The sequence below is a fragment of the Helianthus annuus genome, chromosome 10, assembly GCF_002127325.2.
Source record: "Helianthus annuus cultivar XRQ/B chromosome 10, HanXRQr2.0-SUNRISE, whole genome shotgun sequence".
Classification (NCBI taxonomy): domain Eukaryota; kingdom Viridiplantae; phylum Streptophyta; class Magnoliopsida; order Asterales; family Asteraceae; genus Helianthus; species Helianthus annuus.
In genome coordinates, this window is record NC_035442.2 from 90,475,978 (window position 1) to 90,497,602 (window position 21,625).

Here is a 21,625-nt window from a genome sequence, read left to right on the forward strand (position 1 = left end):
CAATTTATATTTTGATAATTTTTTTCTGGGTATTAATCCTTTTGTGGAAATATTCAGAGCCAACAAAGAATTTTTTAGAGTTGGCTGGTACCAGTTTCGATTGTCAAAGTCAAGGGATAAAGCCATGGGGATCTTTGAGGATATAACTTTTGTGTATGCAGGTGAGGACTAGAATTAGTTATGCTAAAATTTTATTAAAACATATTGAAGTTTGATGGTATGTATTCTTAGAGAAGGAAATGACATTTGCTGATATGTTTTGAGGGATAGGTTGAAGTTATTTTTGTTAATTTTGATTGCAAAAAGTATAATTCAACGATATAGGAGGTGATATGAATAAAAAATTCGACGATTTTGAATGCATTCGGCGCATTAAACATGTTTTCCCTTTAGCTATATTTTTAGTGGGGCGTTTGAAAAAAGAAAACGAACATTTCAGGTCATAATAATATTAATTCAATTGTTTAAGCGTGCAGATTATATCCTTTTCTTACATCTATTATTAGATGTACTGAACAAGAGTAATGCGAACATACTATGGTTGAAGCTACAAGATGAGAGGTTACACCTTTACTTCATGTGCTAACAACGATTTTCTTAGAGAACGACAAAGCGAGAGACAATGGAGATGGGAGACCTGCCTCCGGCTAGCCACCTTAAACCGGTTATACTTCTTTACATTATTTTGACTTGTTGAAAATGCTATTTTGAGGTTTCCAACAGTTCATAATGGCCATTTTGAAAAGTTTAAAACAAAGTTAATGGATTTAATCACACCGGTAAAACTGTATATATATATGTATATATATATATATATATATATATCTAATTTGAAATATTATTGGGTTAATGTCAAGATGAGAGGGGCTGGAGTTAGTGATGTAATTCTAGGTTATGCTCACTGTGGAATGGTTGCAGCTGCCCGATGGATTGCCAAGCTGGCAACTCCAATCCGATGGATTGCCAAGCTAGCGACTCCAGTTCTTCTAAAAGCATTGCAAAATCATCTTGATTATAAGCTACAGGTATCGAGCATAACCTGATTTTCCTACTTTTCCATTATTTTTCTGATGCACACGTATTTAGTTGAGAAGAATTAATATCTAATGCAGATAGTTGGACACTCTTTTGGGTGGTGGAACTGCTGCACTTTTAACTTATGTGTTGCGGGAGCATAAAGAATTAATTGTTTATTGTTTCCATATTTTGAACTGTTATTTTCTTCATTTTGATCATTTATCATTCAATTGTTATTCTTTATCTTCCTGTAAATAAACTGCTTGTCACACCCTGCTCGTAGCGGAAGCGCGAGGTGTGATCTGTTGGTTCTCATTGCATAACGATATAAGTAAACATACTAAATGAATAAAACATACTCCATTGCCATTACCATAATTGTTCAAAAGATGCACAACATACATTAAGTTTATAATTTACAAACCATTCAAAGAAACTAAGTTGTTATTATTTCATACATTCAAAACGAAAGTTTTAAACACTAAGGCTTTGTCCACTATATCACCGCAAAGCGGCAGTATAATAGATAAATCCTTCAAAAGATGGCACGGAGTCTTGATACTTGTTTCCTGAATTAGAATCCCTGACAAGGTCCACTAATTCCCTGAAATACATGTTTAAGTAGAAAAATCAACAAAGGTTGAGCGAGTTCATGCAGTTTAGTTGTGTATGATACACCCGAAAAATGAAAAATGTATTTGTATTTGAATCAAATATAGTATGAAAAGCGTCAATGAAATCATGATCATTAATGTTTTGCAAGGACATTAATATGTGTGACGAAATAGGAAGCAGACCAACCCTAGACGATTTTAATTGTATCGACACCATGTCGTAGGGCAACAAATGCACTCCTAGGCAAAATGGCCATGAGTGAGGCTCGCCAAAACCCATTAGATCTAACCCTTTGTTCCTTGGTCCAAACTAGGATTAATGATGCTTTAGTTATGGCCCTAATTTCTCACATGATCTAAGGTGTTTCATTCCTTGACTTATCATACTTATTGTACATGTATTTTCCCCGATAGTTGTAAAGTTGTAAAGCATTTAAAATAAAAAGGGGACATGAACTCACAGTATTGCTTTAGTGAGTAGAAGTAAATATGATTTCACTTGCGGTAGTCCTGAACAGTGTTGCGACCTACAATCGTTGTTATGTTTGTTAGATACTTCGGTTTTTGTAAATAACTTGAGTACAAGTCTTATGTCTTAAATATGTGTAAGACTTGTATGTCTTTATTGTTTGTTGAACTTTGTTTAATTGTATTTCCTTACAATTTATGTGATTGGACTTAGCCCAATAAATTATGATATTGGGCCCAAATAGTGTTGGGCTTAAATAAGGTTGGGCTTTTGGGTCCATAAGTTTGATATTGGGCTTGGCCCATGAGTTATTTGCTATTGGGCTTAGTCCAAGTATTTAGTTTAAGCCCAATATAATTTATAAAAATTATAAGCCCATTTTATATATATATTTAGCCCATTTGCAAAAGATAAGTTTTTCATTTTTATAAAAACAATTTTATAAAAATTTACTAGTTATACTTTTTAGGAAATAAACACATAATACTTTTTATAAGTTTTCAAAATGTCCGAAGTTTGTTAATGGTAACGCAAATTTTGTGTCCGTGTCGAAAGATCGTCTAGATGTCGTATTAAGTCCTCGGATTGGTAATATGTCCATAAGCTCATCTGTCGTCCGTTTTGTCCATAACTTATGTCCGATTGTTCGTAGTGTCCGTAATATGTCTTTAAGGCGTATTTTGTATGAAATTTTGTAAGACTTTAATTCTAAAGTCTCTTGAGTTTATTATCACCATTTTAATCAAGTTCCTAGCTTTGATATATATAACTAATACATCAATTATTACATATCACATAACTTGTTAAAATGAACAAATATATATATTTTCTCAAAAATATATATATTTATCTAGTCTTTTCTTTTTATAAAAACCTTTCTTTAAATCTTTGTAAATCTTGTAAAGATTTAACCAAAATGATAGTTTTTATAACATAAAGTTTTTAAGAAAAATTTGCCATATAATCTTTGTTTTAATCACTTTGCCATGTTTAATAAACATATCTTTTTCTTTTTAAATCAACATCAACAATTTACTCCTACTTTTATAAACAATATACATAAGCTTTATAATAAGATTTATAACATAATCTTATCAAGATGATCTCAACATCATGTAGGGTTTTGAACATGATCATAACATATGTTAACTAGTTCAAAAACCAAGTTTACTTCTAGTTTTAACAACTTTTATAAAAATCTCATGTTGTATGTTACTTTTTATAATCTTGTAAAAAGTCATGTTTTTAATTAAAAACCTTAGATACTTTAATTACACCATAAATTTTGATCATCCATTACCTTTTAAGTTTTAAAAAAAAACTTTAACATATTCATGTATACTTGTTAGATCATATTTTTAGAACATCATCTAACAAGTTATACATGTCTTAATCATCTCAACAAGATCAAATATGCAAATAACAATCTTAATCACAACATAAACAAACATATACATATCATGATTTGTATTTTTGCTTCTTTGTATCTTCATATTATTATGTAAGATTAGTTTGTTATTTCACTAGTTATAATAATAATAATAATAATCATAACATAAATAAGTAAGAAAAATAAACTTAGAAGCTCACTTCTAGCTCTAGGCTTGGGATGATCTAGATGATGTTAAGATCCAAAGAAGATGAAGATCTTGTTGTTAGAAGACTCTTGGATGGATGAAAAAAATTGCTTTAGCTTGTAGGTGCTTTAGATCTTCTTATGTTCCATGAAAATCCATGTTGATTATAAAAAAATGAAGATGATGAAGTGGGTTTCTATGGTGTTCTTGGTGGGATGATGAAGATGAAGAGAGAGTTTGTTAAGTGTGTGAAAGTAAAGGTGAAAGTAAGAAGGAATTGTGTTAGTGATTTAGGAAATGTGTTATAAGTCTTACACCTCATTACTAACCCTTCCACCTCATAATCCACCTTAGCTTTGGATAAGTATCCATTAAATAAAATTAAAAAAAAAAAAAACAAAGAGTGGGGGGGTCTACATGGTAAAAATGTGATGGTGAATTTTTTTGTTAAGGTTAAAAGGTTTAAATGTTTAGGCTTTTATGGATTACCAAGTTTCAAGATGTTTCAATACTTAAAATGATCAAGAATATGATGAAAATGACCAAAAATAATGTTCACTAGTTCACTACATATGTCAAATTGTAGTTCGGATAGTCTTTTGTCGCTTGTTCCGCAAGAAGATAGTCGAAAGGTTAACTTATATGAATTATAGGGAAAAATTTGGTTATTTATTTATATAATGTTCCCTATGTATTTTCATATGGAATTTGAGTTTAAACAATCCATTTTGCACTTTGTAGTAAAAATACTAATGCTGAATTTTGCGGAAAAACATTGAAATGGTCATTTTTGGTGCTTTTTGGCAGTTTTCGGGCAGTTTTTGTGCTATCGGACATTGGTAATATATTAGACCAAACCCTTGCATTTCCAATTAGGGTTTATTGTATAATTGATGTTGGACTTTCGTCTGAGTCCTAAAAATATCGTTACACTAGTTTCTGCGGATCCTGAGTTGTTGTCAGCACGCTAGTTTACAAGGCAATACTCTAGTTGTTTCGATGCACTGTTTACACTGTTTCAAATGTAACCACTAAAAATGAATCATGTGCATCATAAATGAATATTCCATAAGTATTCTAAGATGTATATCATGAAATCATGCATTTCGGATATTCTAATCACGTATATGTATAATGTAATTCATTGCTTTAAATGTACGTAAATTACCAAAAAGTGGCAGTTGTCACACTGCTGGAGGTGATTTGTTCACAAGAACTATTTTGACTTTTTACGGCATTAGGGTAAAATAAGGGGTGCAAACGAGCCGAGCAACTCGAGCTCGGCTCGAAAAAAACTCGAACGAGCCGAGCTTAAACGAGCCCGAGCCTAAAAACAAGCTCCTAAGCTACACCTTGTCCATATTTGAACCTGAGTACTCTCTAAAAAAGCTTTTTGACTTTTACCAGTGGGCTACAACCCAAGTGGCTTCTTTAAAGTTAAGTAATTTAATATAAAAATTAGAGTAAACCACTAGGACCATTTATGAAGTTTACTCAAACAATTACTTGGTGACTTTTTCATGTATGTTCTACAAGTTTTGAGACTTTCTTATCCTAAAATTAGGTTATAGGAACCTTTCTTCGTTACAAAAGTAGTTTGTTATGTATCAGTTCCAAAGTCTTTGAACACTTGTGTCTCATGCAATGCAATGAAAGTAGCACTTTCCTTTAAATAAACTAATAAAATTCAATGCACACTTTCTAAAGGGCCAAAATCAGAGCTTTGAAACTAGGGATGGTATCATGCGGTAAAAGTTAAAGTAGTACATTCTATTTACCTTTTGTTTGACCTTTGACCTTTGACCATCTTTAGTTGACTTCAATTTGAACCAAACTATGCAGATTTTGGCTCCACTCCCAATCGGGTTCGTTGTTTTCTTGGTCTATTTGGCCACCATCCCCATTACCGGAACCGACATCAACCCTGCGAGAAGTCTCGGTGCAGCCATCATCTACAACAAGGACCATGCTTGGGATGACCATGTAAGTCCCTCATTTGACTACATTTGACTTTATTGAAATTGAAAAGAAAGTTATTTATGCGATAGGTTTAAGGCTACCTATCATATCCTGTTTGGCTCATCTTTTCTAAACTATATTATATTTCTAATAATATATGCTTAAGAAGACAATATCCGTGTTATTTTGAAATCAGGGATTCAATGCTGGGCTCTTTGATTATTTGATTGCAACCTATGATAGTGAAATAGAAGAGAAGGAACAAACTGATGGACACAAGCAGGTTGAGAGGAAAAAGTCAGAAACGTAAGAAGTGAAAATTGGACTTTTGAGTTTGGGGTTATTAGAGGCATAGGCTTCAAAAACGTGTATACAGTTTTTTTTATAATTAAGTTACTTATGTGTTTTTAGATGGATTTTGGAAATGGTTTTGTTAGTTCTTGTATCAGCTATTACATTCTTAGCTTTGATTATTATTAGTATTATTTTTTTTTGCAATTGGTCATAAATTTTGTTATGCCTGTAAGTGCTGCAGGATATGTTCATCGAATCGAGTGAACTGGGCCAGCACATACACGGGTCAAAATAATACATACAATAACAAAACTTCAGTAGTGAACATATGATTCTTTGCCGTTTTAATGTTGGAATTATGTTCCCGCTTCGTATTGTCGCCTCCGCCGCAACGTGCGGGTTTCCCACCAGTGATCTTAAAAGAAAAAAATATTTAACTAAAAAAACTTTATAGTATTATTTCTATTTCTATTTTAAGATACAAAGTTATTATTATAAAATATAGCCACTAATAATGTCTAATAAATCAACCAACACGAGTTGGATTAACTTTTGTCAACATATTTAGTTCAACCAATGAAATTGTAAATCGTGCTACAAAAGTATTTGGTATTATAATAATATAACCAATCACAATTAGTCCACTAGACTTTAAATAAATACAAATAAAAGCTAATATCATCATTATAAGCTAAACTAGGAATCTTATTTGTTAGACCGGGTGTGGTATACCGTCTTTGGCCAAGTCAGCATGTTTGGCATCCTATAGCGCCCCTCTCCTAATTTTTAGCTACCAAAAGGGGCGCTATGGCATGTCTCCGCCAGTGGGCTAGCGGGCGTGAAAGAGGAGAGAGAAAGAGAGAGTAATAACCAATCGGATTTCTTCTTTTCTTTTTTTTTCTTTCCTTATATATAGTAAATAGGGGTTTTAAAGGGCTTTATTCCACATCGTGCAAGTTAACAATAACGCTCCTCGATTACGTGTCACCTAGAGATGGACCTAATAATCGGTTCCAAACCCGACCTGGAACCGGTTCCAGTTCCTACCCGCTTTATTGAAGAACCGGTTCCGGGTTAAAAAAACTCGTAGGTTCTTACCCGGTTCCACTCTTTATAAAAAAATTGATCCGTACCTGGTTCCTACCCGGAACCGGTTACTCCGTAACCAAATCGGACCCGGTGCATTAAATTCTTGATGATGTTACCGTTGGAATCGATTTCTAGCCGTTTCAACCAAGCTCTTCATACAATGCAAAGTTTTTATTAAAACCGGTTACATTACATGATAACACTAACACTAAACGTTTATTAACGTAAAACACACTAAATCCTACAAATCCTATATTACATAAAACACTAAATACTCGAACAATCGGTTCCAGATCCTTCACCGGCTTCATTTTTCTTCGCTTTGTAACCGGACAATGACTCTACTTTGTTAATGCACTAAATTTTGTCTAGGACGCATCATTCTTTAGCGCATTCGTCAAAGATAATATCCCTACGTTAATTTCACCACACTTTCCCCCCTTCATTTCAAGAACAAATATTTGCACCCTACTATTGGCTCAAAATCACGTCAATATCCACGTGGCAACAAGTTCCCTAATCAAATTCTTTTGTTACTTGTAATGGAAAGAAACAAAATAAAAGAACACCTTAAAAAATCGGACTCTCGTTAGGAACACCATTTTTATTAAAAAACCAAGAACAAGGTGGCGCCAAAACAATGAAACATTGGCCACCACCTTTTATAAGGTTCTAATATACATTCATCATGAAGAAGAAAACCCAACCTCACCACGACCAGAACCGAAACCACAACAACAATCGTAGCAACAATAACAACACGGTCTTTGGTGTATCGAAAGGCCTAATATTATGCCGCAATCTTCACCTTGGCAGCCATCTCCTCCCTTTCGTGTCGGGCCTCATCGGGTGTTTTCTATTTCTTTTGGCCCTTGTATCATTTCTATCTCCGCCAATCAACCACCACCGTGTTCACCGTGTCCGTTGTAACCATAGCATGGTAGTAACTAATAAGTTTCTAATTCCTAGATTGCATGATTTGCATTTTAATCGTTAATTTTTTTTTTGTTAATTCAATTTTAGCATCCAATTCACCAGCTTGATCAAGAGGAAATTAATTTTCGGTCACATATTGGAAATACCTCAACTTTTCTTGTTCCCGTAAGCATTTGATTAATAGTTTTTATACTTATTTATTGATCCCATTAATTAATTAATTAATTATATTTATTTATGGAATTTAAATTATGCAGAGAGGAGGAGGGAATTTAGAAGATGGAATATGGACGTCGAGTGAATCCAACATATATTATGGTTGCTCCCAAAAAAGTGAAAAATTCCTAGGTAAAACTTGTAAAATTTGATTGAAATTGTTGATGACTTTTGCATAAACTTACGTAAAACGTGTAGATGCTGATGTTAAAACAAACCCCGACCGGTTCTTGATGATTATTACAAGTGGTGGATTGAATCAACAACGAACTGGGGTACGTGTTCTTCTTGGACAGGGTTTGTTTTTCATAAAGTAAAGGATAAACAAATGGGTGATGTATTTGGTACCATGGGACATTTGTGTTAATGAAAAATGTTAAGAAATACTGTGGGTTTGTTAATATATATTCATAAGTTCTGATATAATTGTATATAGTCATATTTTCATTTCTTAACGAGATGATGAAACAACCTTTCATAGTATATAATTAGCCTAAACACAGAGGGAAACGTTTTAAAATGAACATATGACTATAAAAGTACTTCAAAAGAAACATTTACGTTTTAAATTCCAAAAATTACATTAGGTGCGAAAATGCATTTGACGTGTTAAATTTTTGTGCGAAAAAACTCATTTTTAATATCACTGTGTGGGACGTAGGGATGAGATTTTTTTATCGAAATACCGATACCGTACCGGTAATAGATTTTTTGAAAATCGGTATCGCTAAAACAATTTTCAAAGGCAACGACGGGACACACGAAAAACAATTTTCTAAACCCAAGAGGGTACTTTTTTTCTTCGAAGTGCGATTTGTTTCCACGTGACATTTTTTTGTAGTTTGGAAAGTTAATGCCCATTTTGGAGTACTTTTCTTGTCATATGTTTATTTTTGAGAAATAACACCGTACTTTTTTTATATCCTTCTACAAAGTAAATTTAACTGCTCTTTATCCCATCATTGTATTATAACTGGAATGCAGATAACTGATGCTGTTGTTGCAGCTTATATACTTAACTCGACGTTAGTTGTTCCAAAATTAGATAGTAGATCATATTGGAAAGATCAAAGGTAGGCATATAAGTAGCTATTTTTATCTTGAAATTAAGGAATAGCTATAGGGGTGAGTTGTTTGCTAGAACACTAAATATGACGAGAACACACATGACAAGGTAAAAAAATGCAATTTTATTCATTTCTCCTTGAGTTAAAAAAAAAAAAAACAATACTTTATAAACAAATTTTGTTTACATATATAACCTACACATATGTAAGTTACCTACCCAAAACATTTGTGCTGGCAAACGATTAAATATTTAAAACATATGAACAAATTCGTTTGATGGTTTTTAAGTACATAAAGATACACATTTGTAAGCAAGAAATACCAAATTTGAAAAATATGAACCATTCATCAGATAATTTAACTTTAGGTTTGTTCAGTGTTCTACAATCAAACTCATCCGTTAGCTATATAATAGTTATTCATATTCCTCACTGTGTAGCAACTTCTCCGATATCTTTGATGTTGATTGGTTCATATCGTACCTATCAAAAGATGTTAACATCGTAAAGAAGCTTTCGATGATTGATGGAAAATTCTTTACTCCATATCGAACTCGCATACCACGCAAGTGTGATTTGGAATGCTATGAATCTCGAGTGTTGCCTCTTCTAGAAAAGAAAAAGGTCGGTTCTTGATCATTTACGTTTTATTTTTTGATGATGGAACTGATAAAGAGTTTGTGATGTGTTTCAGGTTGTTTTGCTTACAAAATATGATTACAGGCTCTCAAATAACTTGGATATGGATCTTCAGAAGCTGAGATGTCGAGCAAATTATCATGCATTGAGGTATACGGATCCTATTCGTGAGATGGGCAAAAGATTAGTCGAGCGAATGAGGATGAAAAGTGACCGTTATATTGCTCTACACTTGAGGTAAAATCTTTTGTTTCAAAGACAAAACCCATTCTAAGATGAATGTTTCAGATCAATGTTTTTAAAAGTAGGGCTTTTTTTTGTTTGTGTTTTACATGAACTTTAATAAGTTTACAATTAGATTATGAATAATTTTCATCAATAACAGATACGAAGCTGATATGCTTGCGTTCTCTGGATGCTACTTCGGTGGTGGAGACAGAGAAAGACGAGAACTAGAACAAATACGAACGCAATGGGAAACATTACCTGTAAACCGCTCCTTGTTCTATATTCATTCAATCAAACATATGCATACATACATAGATTGACACATTGAATATGTACATGTACACAGAAACGAGACCCTGATACAGAACGAAGGGTAGGGAGATGTCCATTGACACCCGAGGAAGTTGGGCTTTTTCTAAGAGCCTTGGGCTATGGGGAGGATGTTCATATCTATGTGGCCTCAGGTGAAGTTTATGGAGGTGAAGATGCATTATTGCCATTAAAAGAACTTTTTCCAAATTTCCATTCTAAGGACAGTCTTGCAACCAAAGAGGAGTTAGCACCATTCGCATCATATTCTTCGCATATGGCCGCTCTAGATTTCATAGTAAGTAACGAGAGCAATGTTTTTGTTACCAACAACAATGGTAACATGGCTAAAATGTTAACTGGTACAAGGTATAATACCATTAAAACAAGTTCATAATTTTTCCCATTTAAAATCACTGCACTACATGTTTATTTTCTATCCAGGAGATACTATGGGTACAGGCCAACGATCCGACCAAACTCCAAGAAGCTTTATCGGTTATTTTTGGATCGTGGTAACTTAACTTGGGAGGAATTCGCATCACAAGTTAGAACTCATCAGATCGGATTCACGGGACGTCCAAACGAATCTACGCCTGGAGACGGTCAGTTCCATGAAGATCCAACAGCTTGCATTTGTGAGGATTCAAATAATCAAATTCAAAGTCACAATCAAAGTGAGCCTAGTAACCACACTGCTCAAGAACGCCATAGCCATGGAAGTAAGTTGGAAATTATTGCCCAGGAACAACTTACTAACAAAGCACACAATGTTTCTTCCACACAATGCAACAGGAACCAAAATGGGACTCGAGCCGAATTACCAGTAAGAAATAGTTTTAACGCTGGTCACGGTGGAGGGGAAGAATGCCATCCGGCTAACTCATAAGTATTAATGGCGTCAATAATATCACATAATATTAAAATGTAGTCAAAATGTATTTTTGGTTAATATTGTGTATATAAAATCTCTCCTATAATCATGTAATATCTCAATGTATATATGTTTACAAAATCAATAGAATAAAACATAGTTTCATATTCTCACAAGTATTATATCAATTTTATGTTCAACGAAGAACAAATACATTGCAAAAATCTTGAGACAAGGTTGTGAATTGCTCATGAGAAGTCACATATTAGTAGCTTGAGATATCATAAATATTGCCAATAATATATGATTGGATTAGATAATTAGATCAGTAGTTTGTATAACTATAATGTTCACATATTCATCGCTTGAAATATCACATATAATGACAAATGGTATATGACTGAGATTAGATACCAAGATTAGGACTTTGTATACTTGTATTGTGTAAGTTAAATGTACACATTAATTTTGTATGAAATTATATTTTTACGAGAATATATTTTAGTATTAGACTAGGAATATTTTATATTATAAATTGTGATTTGTCTAGAGTGTAAGTTGGTCAATTATAAATTTATTGCGTCGATGAAAATCTTAGCATGATTTCGAGTCGATCTATTATGGTGTCAGAGCTAAATTTCTATAAACGCTAAACCCTAGCCAACCCTAATCTCACCGTCGGCCTTTTTCCATGTCGACAACCCTCTTCATTATAAATTGTCCCGACATCTTCATCTCGTTCTTATCCAATGGCTAATATACATCTGATTATAATTGTTACCAACATCTGTAACTTCATCCCCATTACTTTGAAGATAGGAAACACATAATATAAAAGCTTCTTGGGTTGAGCTTTTCAAGATATAATGAAGAGCAATCTTGGTTATTGAACACAACCTTCCCAATGAGTCTTCTTCTTCATCCTCTAAGTTCATACACAAAGAAAAACGAAAAAGTAGCAGTTGATGATCCCTAGCCTTCTTTAGATGTAATTTTACTTCAATGGATATACGATCCAGTTTCGGAGACTGGATACCTAGTATCAGTGCGAACATAAAGAGCCTTCCGACGGGGATACTGGACTGGAGGGTGAAATGGGTACGGGTTCAAAGCGGCGTGTGTTGAACCCCACCCCGTGGTAGCTATTCTGGCGAAACCAGTGCGCAGTTTTCGTGAAAAACCCCATGGAGAAGCCGGGCCAGGGGACATCAGCTTAGAACCAAAAGATTTGACACGAGATGAGCAGAAAGTGTGGGCATTTGTTTTCCGCAACAGGGGTATGGACGCGTGGAAGAAACGAACAATACTAGAACTACGACTCAGGTAAGTCAAGTCGACCAAACCCCAGTGCATGTCCTTCATGCATTTTTTTACCGCGTGGATATTTATCACATTTTTCCGGATGGCTTTGTGTAAGGACCCAACAACAAATGTCCCATCGGCGGATGTCACATAAGAGTTCCCATAAGTTAATGGAAAAAAAAAATAATAACAAGCCCTTTATAGAATTTACTAAATGTGTAAAAAACCTTAATTTTTTACATGTGTAATATTTTTGTAGGTATGTGATGTTTGACGAGCACTATGGGAGCCATGTTGTCACACCCCAACCGATGGCGGAATTATCGGGGTGTGGCACTGAGCGAAACAGATTGTCCAAGAGAATCCATAACAATTATTAGTGACAATATATTTAACGTTTACATTCCATACCATAAACATATAAAGCATAAACATTTATTACAGATATTATTCTCAAAGTCAAATAACAGTTCCGACAACTCAGATTTTTATTCGTGGGTTTCTAGACCACCTAACTTGATTCCAGAAACGATCAGCAAACATAGCATCCTAGACACCTGTCACATACGTTAAAATAAAGTCAATACACATAGTGTAAAGGTGAGTACACAAGTTTAATAGCATATAGTATAGAGAAAGCATTTACGCAAAACCAGCATGCAACACGTAGAAATGTGAAGCAAGTAAGCTATCAACAATGACATATGCAACCGGCATGACTGCGAGTGTAGAATGCGCAACACATTATCACCACTGTGACCATGTGAAGTAAAACCCTTAACAACCCCTGTCCACGACAGGTGCTGAGTCCAAACTATAGTACTATCGTTGCTAACGTGTCAAGCAACAATCACTGTGTAAATACAAGCATTCATCGAAAACACGTATGACATGCAAGGGCGGTTAGCGTTAAAAGTGTTTGCGTTGTGTGTTGATGTGATTTGATCTAGGTAACGTATGTAACACCCAAAAGTGCGTTAAGCAAAAAGGGATAGAGTATACTCACAGTATGTGTTTAGTACATAAACACAATCTTGGATTGAAGGGAGCGCGTGGAATATTAGCCTGATCTTAGAACGATAGCGTAAGCATTGAACAACGTGTAACAGTGCGTCGAACGAAATAAGTGTCGAATGGTGAGTCGATCGGATGACCGTCCGGACAGATGGTCATCCGGACTGATGACCATTCGGTCGGCTGGTCATTCGATTGGAGAGGTGTGTTTGTAAAATGTTTGAACTTTTGAAGTTTTCGTTGTAGTATGATTCAAGTCATTCGATCGGATGGCTATTCGATTGAAGGCTGATGTTCTTTGAAGTTTTGTAAATTTGTTTAAGTATTGAACTTACTGATAAAGGGCGAGTCACCTATCGAATAGTCGTTCGATCGGATGGCTATTTGATCGGCGATCAGATGTTTTGTAAAATTTATGAAATTTTCTAAGTTAAACGTCTTGAGTTTTGACGGAGACGGTATGATGACGTGTCAAACAATGGAAACCACTCCAAGTTCAGCTCAGCCGATTGGATGGGAACCACCCCATTCGATCATACTTAACTGGTCTTGACGGAGTTTCATGTTCAACCCCGTGAATCGGTCGTCTCTTTGGTAGAAATCCGTTCTCAGACCGGTTCCAGATTCTAACGGTCTTGGGTAAAAAGTGAAAAATGTTGAAGAAAAGTTTGAATCCAGTTGAAAATGTTTAGATCTTGTCAAAATTAGTGTGAAATGATGTGGAAATCCTTTAGATCTGGACTAACTTTGATGAGATGATGTCACACTTCAGTGTTCATAAGAAACCGAGGTGACGTCACCTTAAAGTGGCCCAAATCCGGTGATTTCACGGTGAAAATGTAAGATTTGATGGGGAAGATAATGAGAAAGTGTGTGCTGGTCGGATAGGGCTGTCACATCAATGAACAGTTGATGTGATAGGGGGTATTTATAGGTGAGAGGAGAGAAAGGCGGTGGAGAGTTAAGTGGGTCGGATGGCCATCTGATCGGATGGCCATCCGATCGGATGGTCATCCGGTTGGATGATCATTCGATCAGTTGGCTCGTGCGGGTTAGTTTTCAAACTTTTGTTTCGTGCGTTGAGTGTTGCGTTACGTTCAAGCGAGTTGCGAGTAAGCGATGCGATAGTATTTAAACATATAGTTACACAAATAACATAACACATAAATTGCATAAAAGTAAGCCTGTGTTTCGGGTTTGCGATGAGATTGCGTTGCGATAGAGTTGCGATTGCGTTTGTGAATATCATCCCAAAACACATACAAGGCACACACACAAGTAAAGCACATAATACCACACAGAACAATACCAATAGTTTGAGAATGCGATGCGATAGCGATGTGATAGCACTTAGTAACATAACGTTTAGTTGTGATTTCTGCGTTTATCGCATTGTTACATCACATAATAATAAATCGTAGTTTAAAATAGCATCAACTAATACATCGATTAACACAAAGGGCTAAACTATTTATCGAGTCTCGAGAGTACAAGCAATAATTAAGTAAGAAAAGACATATCTGAATAACAACCTGACTTTTACTTTGACTTTGACTTGTACTTTGACTTTGACTTCGGAAAGTCGGGTTGTTATAGCCTCCCCAACTTTAGGGAATTTCGTCCCAAAATTAAGGCGCAAGTGTAACGAAGAGATGTGGATATTTAGCTTTCATATCACTCTCGAGTTCCCAAGTGAACTCGGCGCCGTGTTTACCTTCCCAGCGAACCTTCACTATAGGAATGCGTGAGCGTCGGAGTTTCTTGGTCTCTCGGTCCATGATCTCTACTGGCTTTTCCATGAAGTGTGTTGGTGCATCCGTCTGTCAACTTCTTCTTGTATCGAGTCTTGTGCAGAACTAGATAGATCAGGGCACGAAAAACAAGAAAGTGGAAATTAGAGGTGATTCCGCTTGAAATGACATCAGGTCATTTCAAGCGAAACCTAAATGATTTTAATTTCGCTTGAGATAAACATGCATATTTTGCTTGAATCAATGATGATAATTCCGCTTGAGACATGTTTAAGCGGAATCAGGATGCCTATATATAGGCCATTCAAGCGAAATCAGAGTATAGTATTCCGGTTTGAGCCACGAAGTGCTGCCGAAGTGTCGACTCGCTGTAAAACGTCATTATATCAATAATATCGACAGTTAAAGTGTATATCTAGCTGAATTGACCTCAATACGTCTATTTCCCCGTTTCGTATTGAGAAAAACTCTTCTGATCGACTCGTTCGGGTCAGAAAACGATCCTACAAGTGGTATCAGAGCTCAGGAAGAAGAGTTCTTACCAATTCAGCTGCAATTTCTGTTTTCTACACCTTCATTTTCAAAAATTACAACTTTTCACGGTCAAAATGTTTTGATTTTTACACGTCATACTCGGAATAGTGTTTTAACTAATCCTTGTGAAAATTGGACTTTAATTCGATCTAAAACAAGTAAAATCTATAATTCCGCTTCAAAATCAGCGAGAGAATGATGACATCAGCAGTATTTCAGGCTTGATTCCGCTTGAAAACCAGATTCCGCTTGAAAATTCTGGTTGTTTCCGCTTGAAAATTCTGGTTGATTCCGCTTGAAAATCAGAGTCCGCTTGAAATTCTGTTGATTCCGCTTGAAACTGTATTCCGCTTGAAAGGTGTTGATTGATTTCGCTTGAATCAGAGGTTCCGCTTCAAAGGATTTCGCTTGAACTTGTTATCCCGCTTGAACAAGTATTTCGCTTGAAAGACAGTTTTGAGAATTTCTTGAAATCCGAAACATGGCAGAGGAATTTTATAACGCGTTTGCTACCCCGATCACAGTTGCTCAACAGACAATGTTGGAAAATGAAACATGCACTATGCAAAAACCACCCAAACTCATGAACATTGAGGAGTATAAGGGTTGGGAAGAACGTTTTGAGAACTGGGTGCAAGCTAATTACTTGGATGCTTGGGAATACATTGAAACAAAATACGTTAGTCCAACAAATGATGACGAAGATGTGATTCCTATCAAAGATCTTAGTGCCGAGGAGAAAAAGAAATACAAAAACGAGAAAATGATGATCAGTTTACTTCAACAGGCAGTTAAAGAGGATATCTTGGTCTTATTACAACACACTGGGAGTGCATATTCGATTTGGAAAGCATTACGATCTAAGTTTGTTGGAAGCCAAGAGATGATCAAAAACAAGAAATCACTTCTAAAAAAAGAGTTTGATTTATTTCGTGGTCTGAAAAATGAAAGTACAAAGCAGATAATTGAAAGATACAACAATTTGTTGGTAAACATGAAGAGAGTTAGCATTAACAAAGAGAATGAAGAATTGATTGAGAAACTGGCTGATGCATTACCACATGAGACTTGGGGTACATACTTGATGATGCTAAGAAACAAAAAAGGTTTCAACAATCTAACACTGAGCAAGTTCATTGAGAAGCTTGAAGCACAGGAAATGGAACAGATAAAGATTTCAAGAATGAAAATGTTTGATGGTGAACAAGATATCAGTTTGTACTACAAAGCAGGATTGAATGAAAAGACAAACATGTCACCAAAAGTTGAAACTGCTTTCAATGCAAAGGGTTCATCAAGTGGTTCATCTAAAGGATCAAGCAGCAAAACGAGTTTTTCTTCATATCCGTCATTTGATCCGAATTTGGCAACAACAAAGAATGCCAGGAAATTACAGTGCAATATTGTTTTGACTCTTGAAGATGATCAAGATTATACAGAAGAAGTTGCAAAAAGCCACGTGTCTTTGTTGGGGATTGTTTTAGAATCATATGGTAGTTTTGTTGCAGGTCGGATCGGGAATCCAATGCTGACTAAGGAGGATTACGACCAGATCGATGCTGAAGAGATGGAGCTAATGGATATAAAATGGTGTTTGGCTAGTGTGTTGAGGAGAGCTGAGAAATTCAAGCAGATCACAGGAAGAGATGATCTCCGTGAGGCTAATGTTTCTACTTTAGGTTTTGACAAATCTAAAGTCACTTGTTTTCGTTGCAGGGAAAAAGGACACTTCAAGAGGGAGTGCACCAATCGCGAGGCAAGTGGAGCTCAAAATCCATTTAACAACAATGATTACTCCAGGAAGGCCATCTACCATCAAGTTGCTCAACAACCAACTCAGCAACAGGCACAAACAGCACATGGAAGAATGTGATTGAAGAATCTTCAAAGAGAGCTTGTATGGTGAATCAAGATGAAAGGAAGCCATCAACAGGATTCAATTGGGATAAATATATACCAAATGATGGTAAAGCATGTGTGATAGACCAAGATGATGAAAAGTTACCTGAAGGGTTTAGCTGGAAAAATTTCAATTGGGATGATTATGATCCTAACAAAGCTCCAGTTCACACAGCTTTTGTTTCCCGAATTGAAGAAGATAGTGATGATGACACTGAATATTATGCAAAAAGAATGAGAGATCATTTGAAAATGCTGGTAGAAAGTGACAGTGAAGATGAAAAAGCGAAACAGAAAAAGAAAAAGGTTAAAACACCGCTCAGCAGTGATGATAAAGATGTTCCGGTGGTCAGAAGAAAAGTGAAAGAAGTTCCAAAGTTCAAGATTAGTGAAGAGGTTGATGCTAGAGAGATTCCTGTGAATTGCGAAACCTGTGAGATTATAAAGAAGAAAAATAGTGAGTTGATCAACAACATGAACTGGTTAAAGGAATTTTATGATGTGTTAAACAAAGCAATGAATATGTACAATGACACAAGTGAAGAACAGGCAACAGCAATGAAGACACTTCAAGGAGCGTTCATGATTAAACAGAAAGTTGTGAACAGCTACATCGAGAAGTGTGCTGCTCTAGAACAAAAACTTGAGACTCAAAGAATTGAAACTGAAAGAGTTAATCGTTTGTTGAAAAGTTACTCATGTACTTCTTATGTCATTGACAGGATTTATCCAACTGTTGAAGGCATGAAGGTATTTGAAGAGGATGAAGTGACAGAAGAACAGACTGAAGAAAAGACTCCAAAAAAGAAGAATGACACAAAGAAAAAGACAGACAGGAAGAATTCTGGTAAGAAACAAGGTGTCAGTTATAACAAGTGTCCACCCCCTTTGGTAAATGGATATTTGCCCAGAAATACAAATTCTGAAAGAGTCCAAAAGACAACAAACTTACAGTGGGAGTCGGAGTCCTCAGTCAATTTGCCAGAAAATATTGATGTCACGTTTACATCGTCTGACACTGATCAACAATCTCAATTGATGAAGAAAGTGGTGGATCATGTGTTAGATAACGATGAAACCGAGGAGTCAAAATTGGAGTATATGTCGGAGTTAAAGTCTGAGTCCAACACTTCGAGTCAAACCGAAAAACAGGGCAAAAGAGTTTACAACAAAGAATTTCTTCTATCAAAATCTAATTTGGATGATGAAACGTTTAGAGTTGCATATACTTTGAATGATTCTGACAAATTATATTCTGATGAAGAATTTCCAATAAGAGGTGTTAAAACTGAAATGATCAAAAAGGTTTTCAAATTAACAGAAATCAATATTTCTGAAATAAAGGATATAAATCTTACTGATAAACCTAAAAAATACACCTCAAGAGTGCAACAAAGATTAAACAAGGGTTACGGTTCTGGTTCAGGTTTTCAAAAGAAACCAAACCATAACGGTAATTTCAAAAAGAAAGGTTTAGGATTTATTCCACCAGAAAATCAGAAAATGAAAAATATGTTCGAGATTTTAAATCAAAAATGAATTTTGTTTCAGGAACAAGCTCAGAAGAAGAGATGAAAAGTCCTTTCTGGAAGCAATCAAATAGGGATTTCCTTGCTAAGAAGCAATAAGAGATGAAGTTTGCTGTTCAGAAGAAAGATACGAGAACCTGTTTCCAATGCAACTCTATTGGACATATTGCCAGAGACTGTTCTAAGGCAATACAATCAAAATAGGGAGTATCTCGTAAACTGAAAGAGAAAGTGATGGAGTTTGAACCGCCAATTGATAGAACCAAACTATTCAAAAATTCAAAATTTGAAATTGGTGAATGTTCAAACAGGTTTTACAACAAAAGAGCTAAATCTGACAACCAGAAATGGGTTATTAAGAAGTATGTTGATAGTTCTAGCGATGATTCTGATAGGTCAAAATCAGAGGAGCTATCTTCTGGTGATGAATCTGATTCCACAAAATCAGAGGAGCCACAGACTGTAGAAAATGATGAAGAATCAGTTCCGACTGTGGATAATGAGAATTTTCCACCACTTCGGGCTGAAAATTTTAAGAAGAAAATTGGTAAAGTTGAAATTTCAAACCAATTTTATTCTGACAAAAAGGTTTTTGATGTTGAAAAGGCCTTTAACCCCAAAGTAAAACATATCTTTGGAAAAATGATTGACAGAAAAGTCAAAGGGGTTAAAGAGTTCTATGAGAAGAAAATGGGAGGTAAGAAACCAAGCGTTGGTAACTCGGTAACACCCAAGGCTTGTCAAGCTTGGGTGGATATATTCTTTGAATGAAAAACCTGACTTGCCGGAGATCCCAAGTTTGTAATCGTGGATCAGGAATCGGCATCATTCTTAAAAATTGTTTTTGTAAATGAATCTTAAAATGGTTAAATTTTTACAGGTTGTGACTTGCCGGAGCATCCAGGTTGGTAAGTGTGAAGCATGAATCGGCATCTTTAGGGTAAAATGATTCTGTGTAGATGTTTTATTCCTACATGAGGTAAATAGGTTTGGTTAAACCTACAAGTGGTAAATCAGGGATATTTAGTTGTATCTGTGTTTCCTACATGTGGTACGAGGTTGGATCTTACAAAGCGATTAATCAAGGTCATTAATTTGAACTTGATGTAATCTTCATACAAGTGGTTGAAAACAAAATGATGAATTGATCCCCATTTCTTACAAGTGGTAAAATCAACAAAACTTATTTTCCGGAAAAACCATTTTGATTAAAACAAACTTAAGTGTTTTGAAATCTTAATGGGAAAATAGTTTGTTGAGAGGGGGAGTTCTGATTGTTTATGCCGAATGGATGGCGATTTGAAGCTATTCACAATAGTTGTCAATTTACTTGTACAGTTTGTTTTCAAATTTCTTTTAAATGTGTTTGCATTTTTGGGGGAGTAAAAATTTCAAAAATTCCTAAAACATTAGAAAATTTGAAAAATACAAAAACATGATAAAATTAAAAATGAGTTTGGTTGTGAAAAGAGGAAATGATAGTACATCAGTGGACTATCACAACATGCTAAAGAAATGGAAAGTCGAATATGTGATAAACAATATCACTGCGGATGTGCCAGTAGGTTTTTACACATTCAGTAGATTGTTTTCGAGATATAAACCTAAATTTCAAACTTACTTATCTCGTGGGTAATATTTCTTGGATATATGGGTAACCCCTGAAATCTTGTTTGAAAGGTCCCTCTTTCTGAGATACTAGGTCTTTATACTCAGTGATATCTGGGGTATTATCCCAGGACTTCTAATTTTGCGGAAGCAATAGCCTAGTCCCCGTATAATACTTTCTACAATTGCTTGAAATATAGCGTCGCCCTCAGCATAAAAAATGATGAAACATTGAAAAATGCTAATCATGTGCTGTTGAAGAAAAGATCCTCTAAAGGGGACACACCAAAAGTCGAGCCGTCATCTCTCTGGTGAACGGAAGTTCTGACCTGAGCTCTCACGGTTTAGCATTTTACCCTTTTATAGATATCATCTAGGTATACTCACCTGTAAGACTGAATATTGGGATCTGGATACGGGAGTATATTCAAGTGGTGGGACACGCGAATAAGTTTAAGTTCTTAAGACATTAATCTCGTGTCTCGAAACAGTTGAACTTTGTGTGAAAATTTAAGAGGACCAGTATACTGACAATCTAGGTGAATTGTTTAGAACTTAAAATGAAATGAAGCTTAACGGTGTTGGTGATTTGTCTCATAAACTGATATGATCCTCTTACACAAACTCACAAAAATAGTGTTTGTAAATATTTCTTTACTGCATTTCATTAAATTCAAAAATCCAAAAAGATTTTAAGTGT

The 21,625-nt window shown here is 35.3% G+C and overlaps 1 protein-coding gene across 1 annotated transcript; it reads left to right on the top strand.

The window, feature by feature from the left end:
• The first annotated feature begins 857 nt into the window (after positions 1-857).
• LOC110882143 (O-fucosyltransferase 6) lies at positions 858-11,303 on the top strand. The gene is made up of 13 exons (XM_022130230.2): positions 858-1,025; positions 5,520-5,660; positions 5,833-5,942; positions 6,048-6,078; positions 8,043-8,120; positions 8,213-8,303; positions 8,370-8,446; positions 9,156-9,244; positions 9,679-9,862; positions 9,933-10,114; positions 10,263-10,365; positions 10,452-10,783; positions 10,859-11,303. The coding sequence occupies exons 1-13, from the start codon at positions 858-860 to the stop codon at positions 11,301-11,303; spliced, it is 2,031 nt and encodes a 676-aa protein (XP_021985922.2).
• Positions 11,304-21,625: the final 10,322 nt, after the last annotated feature.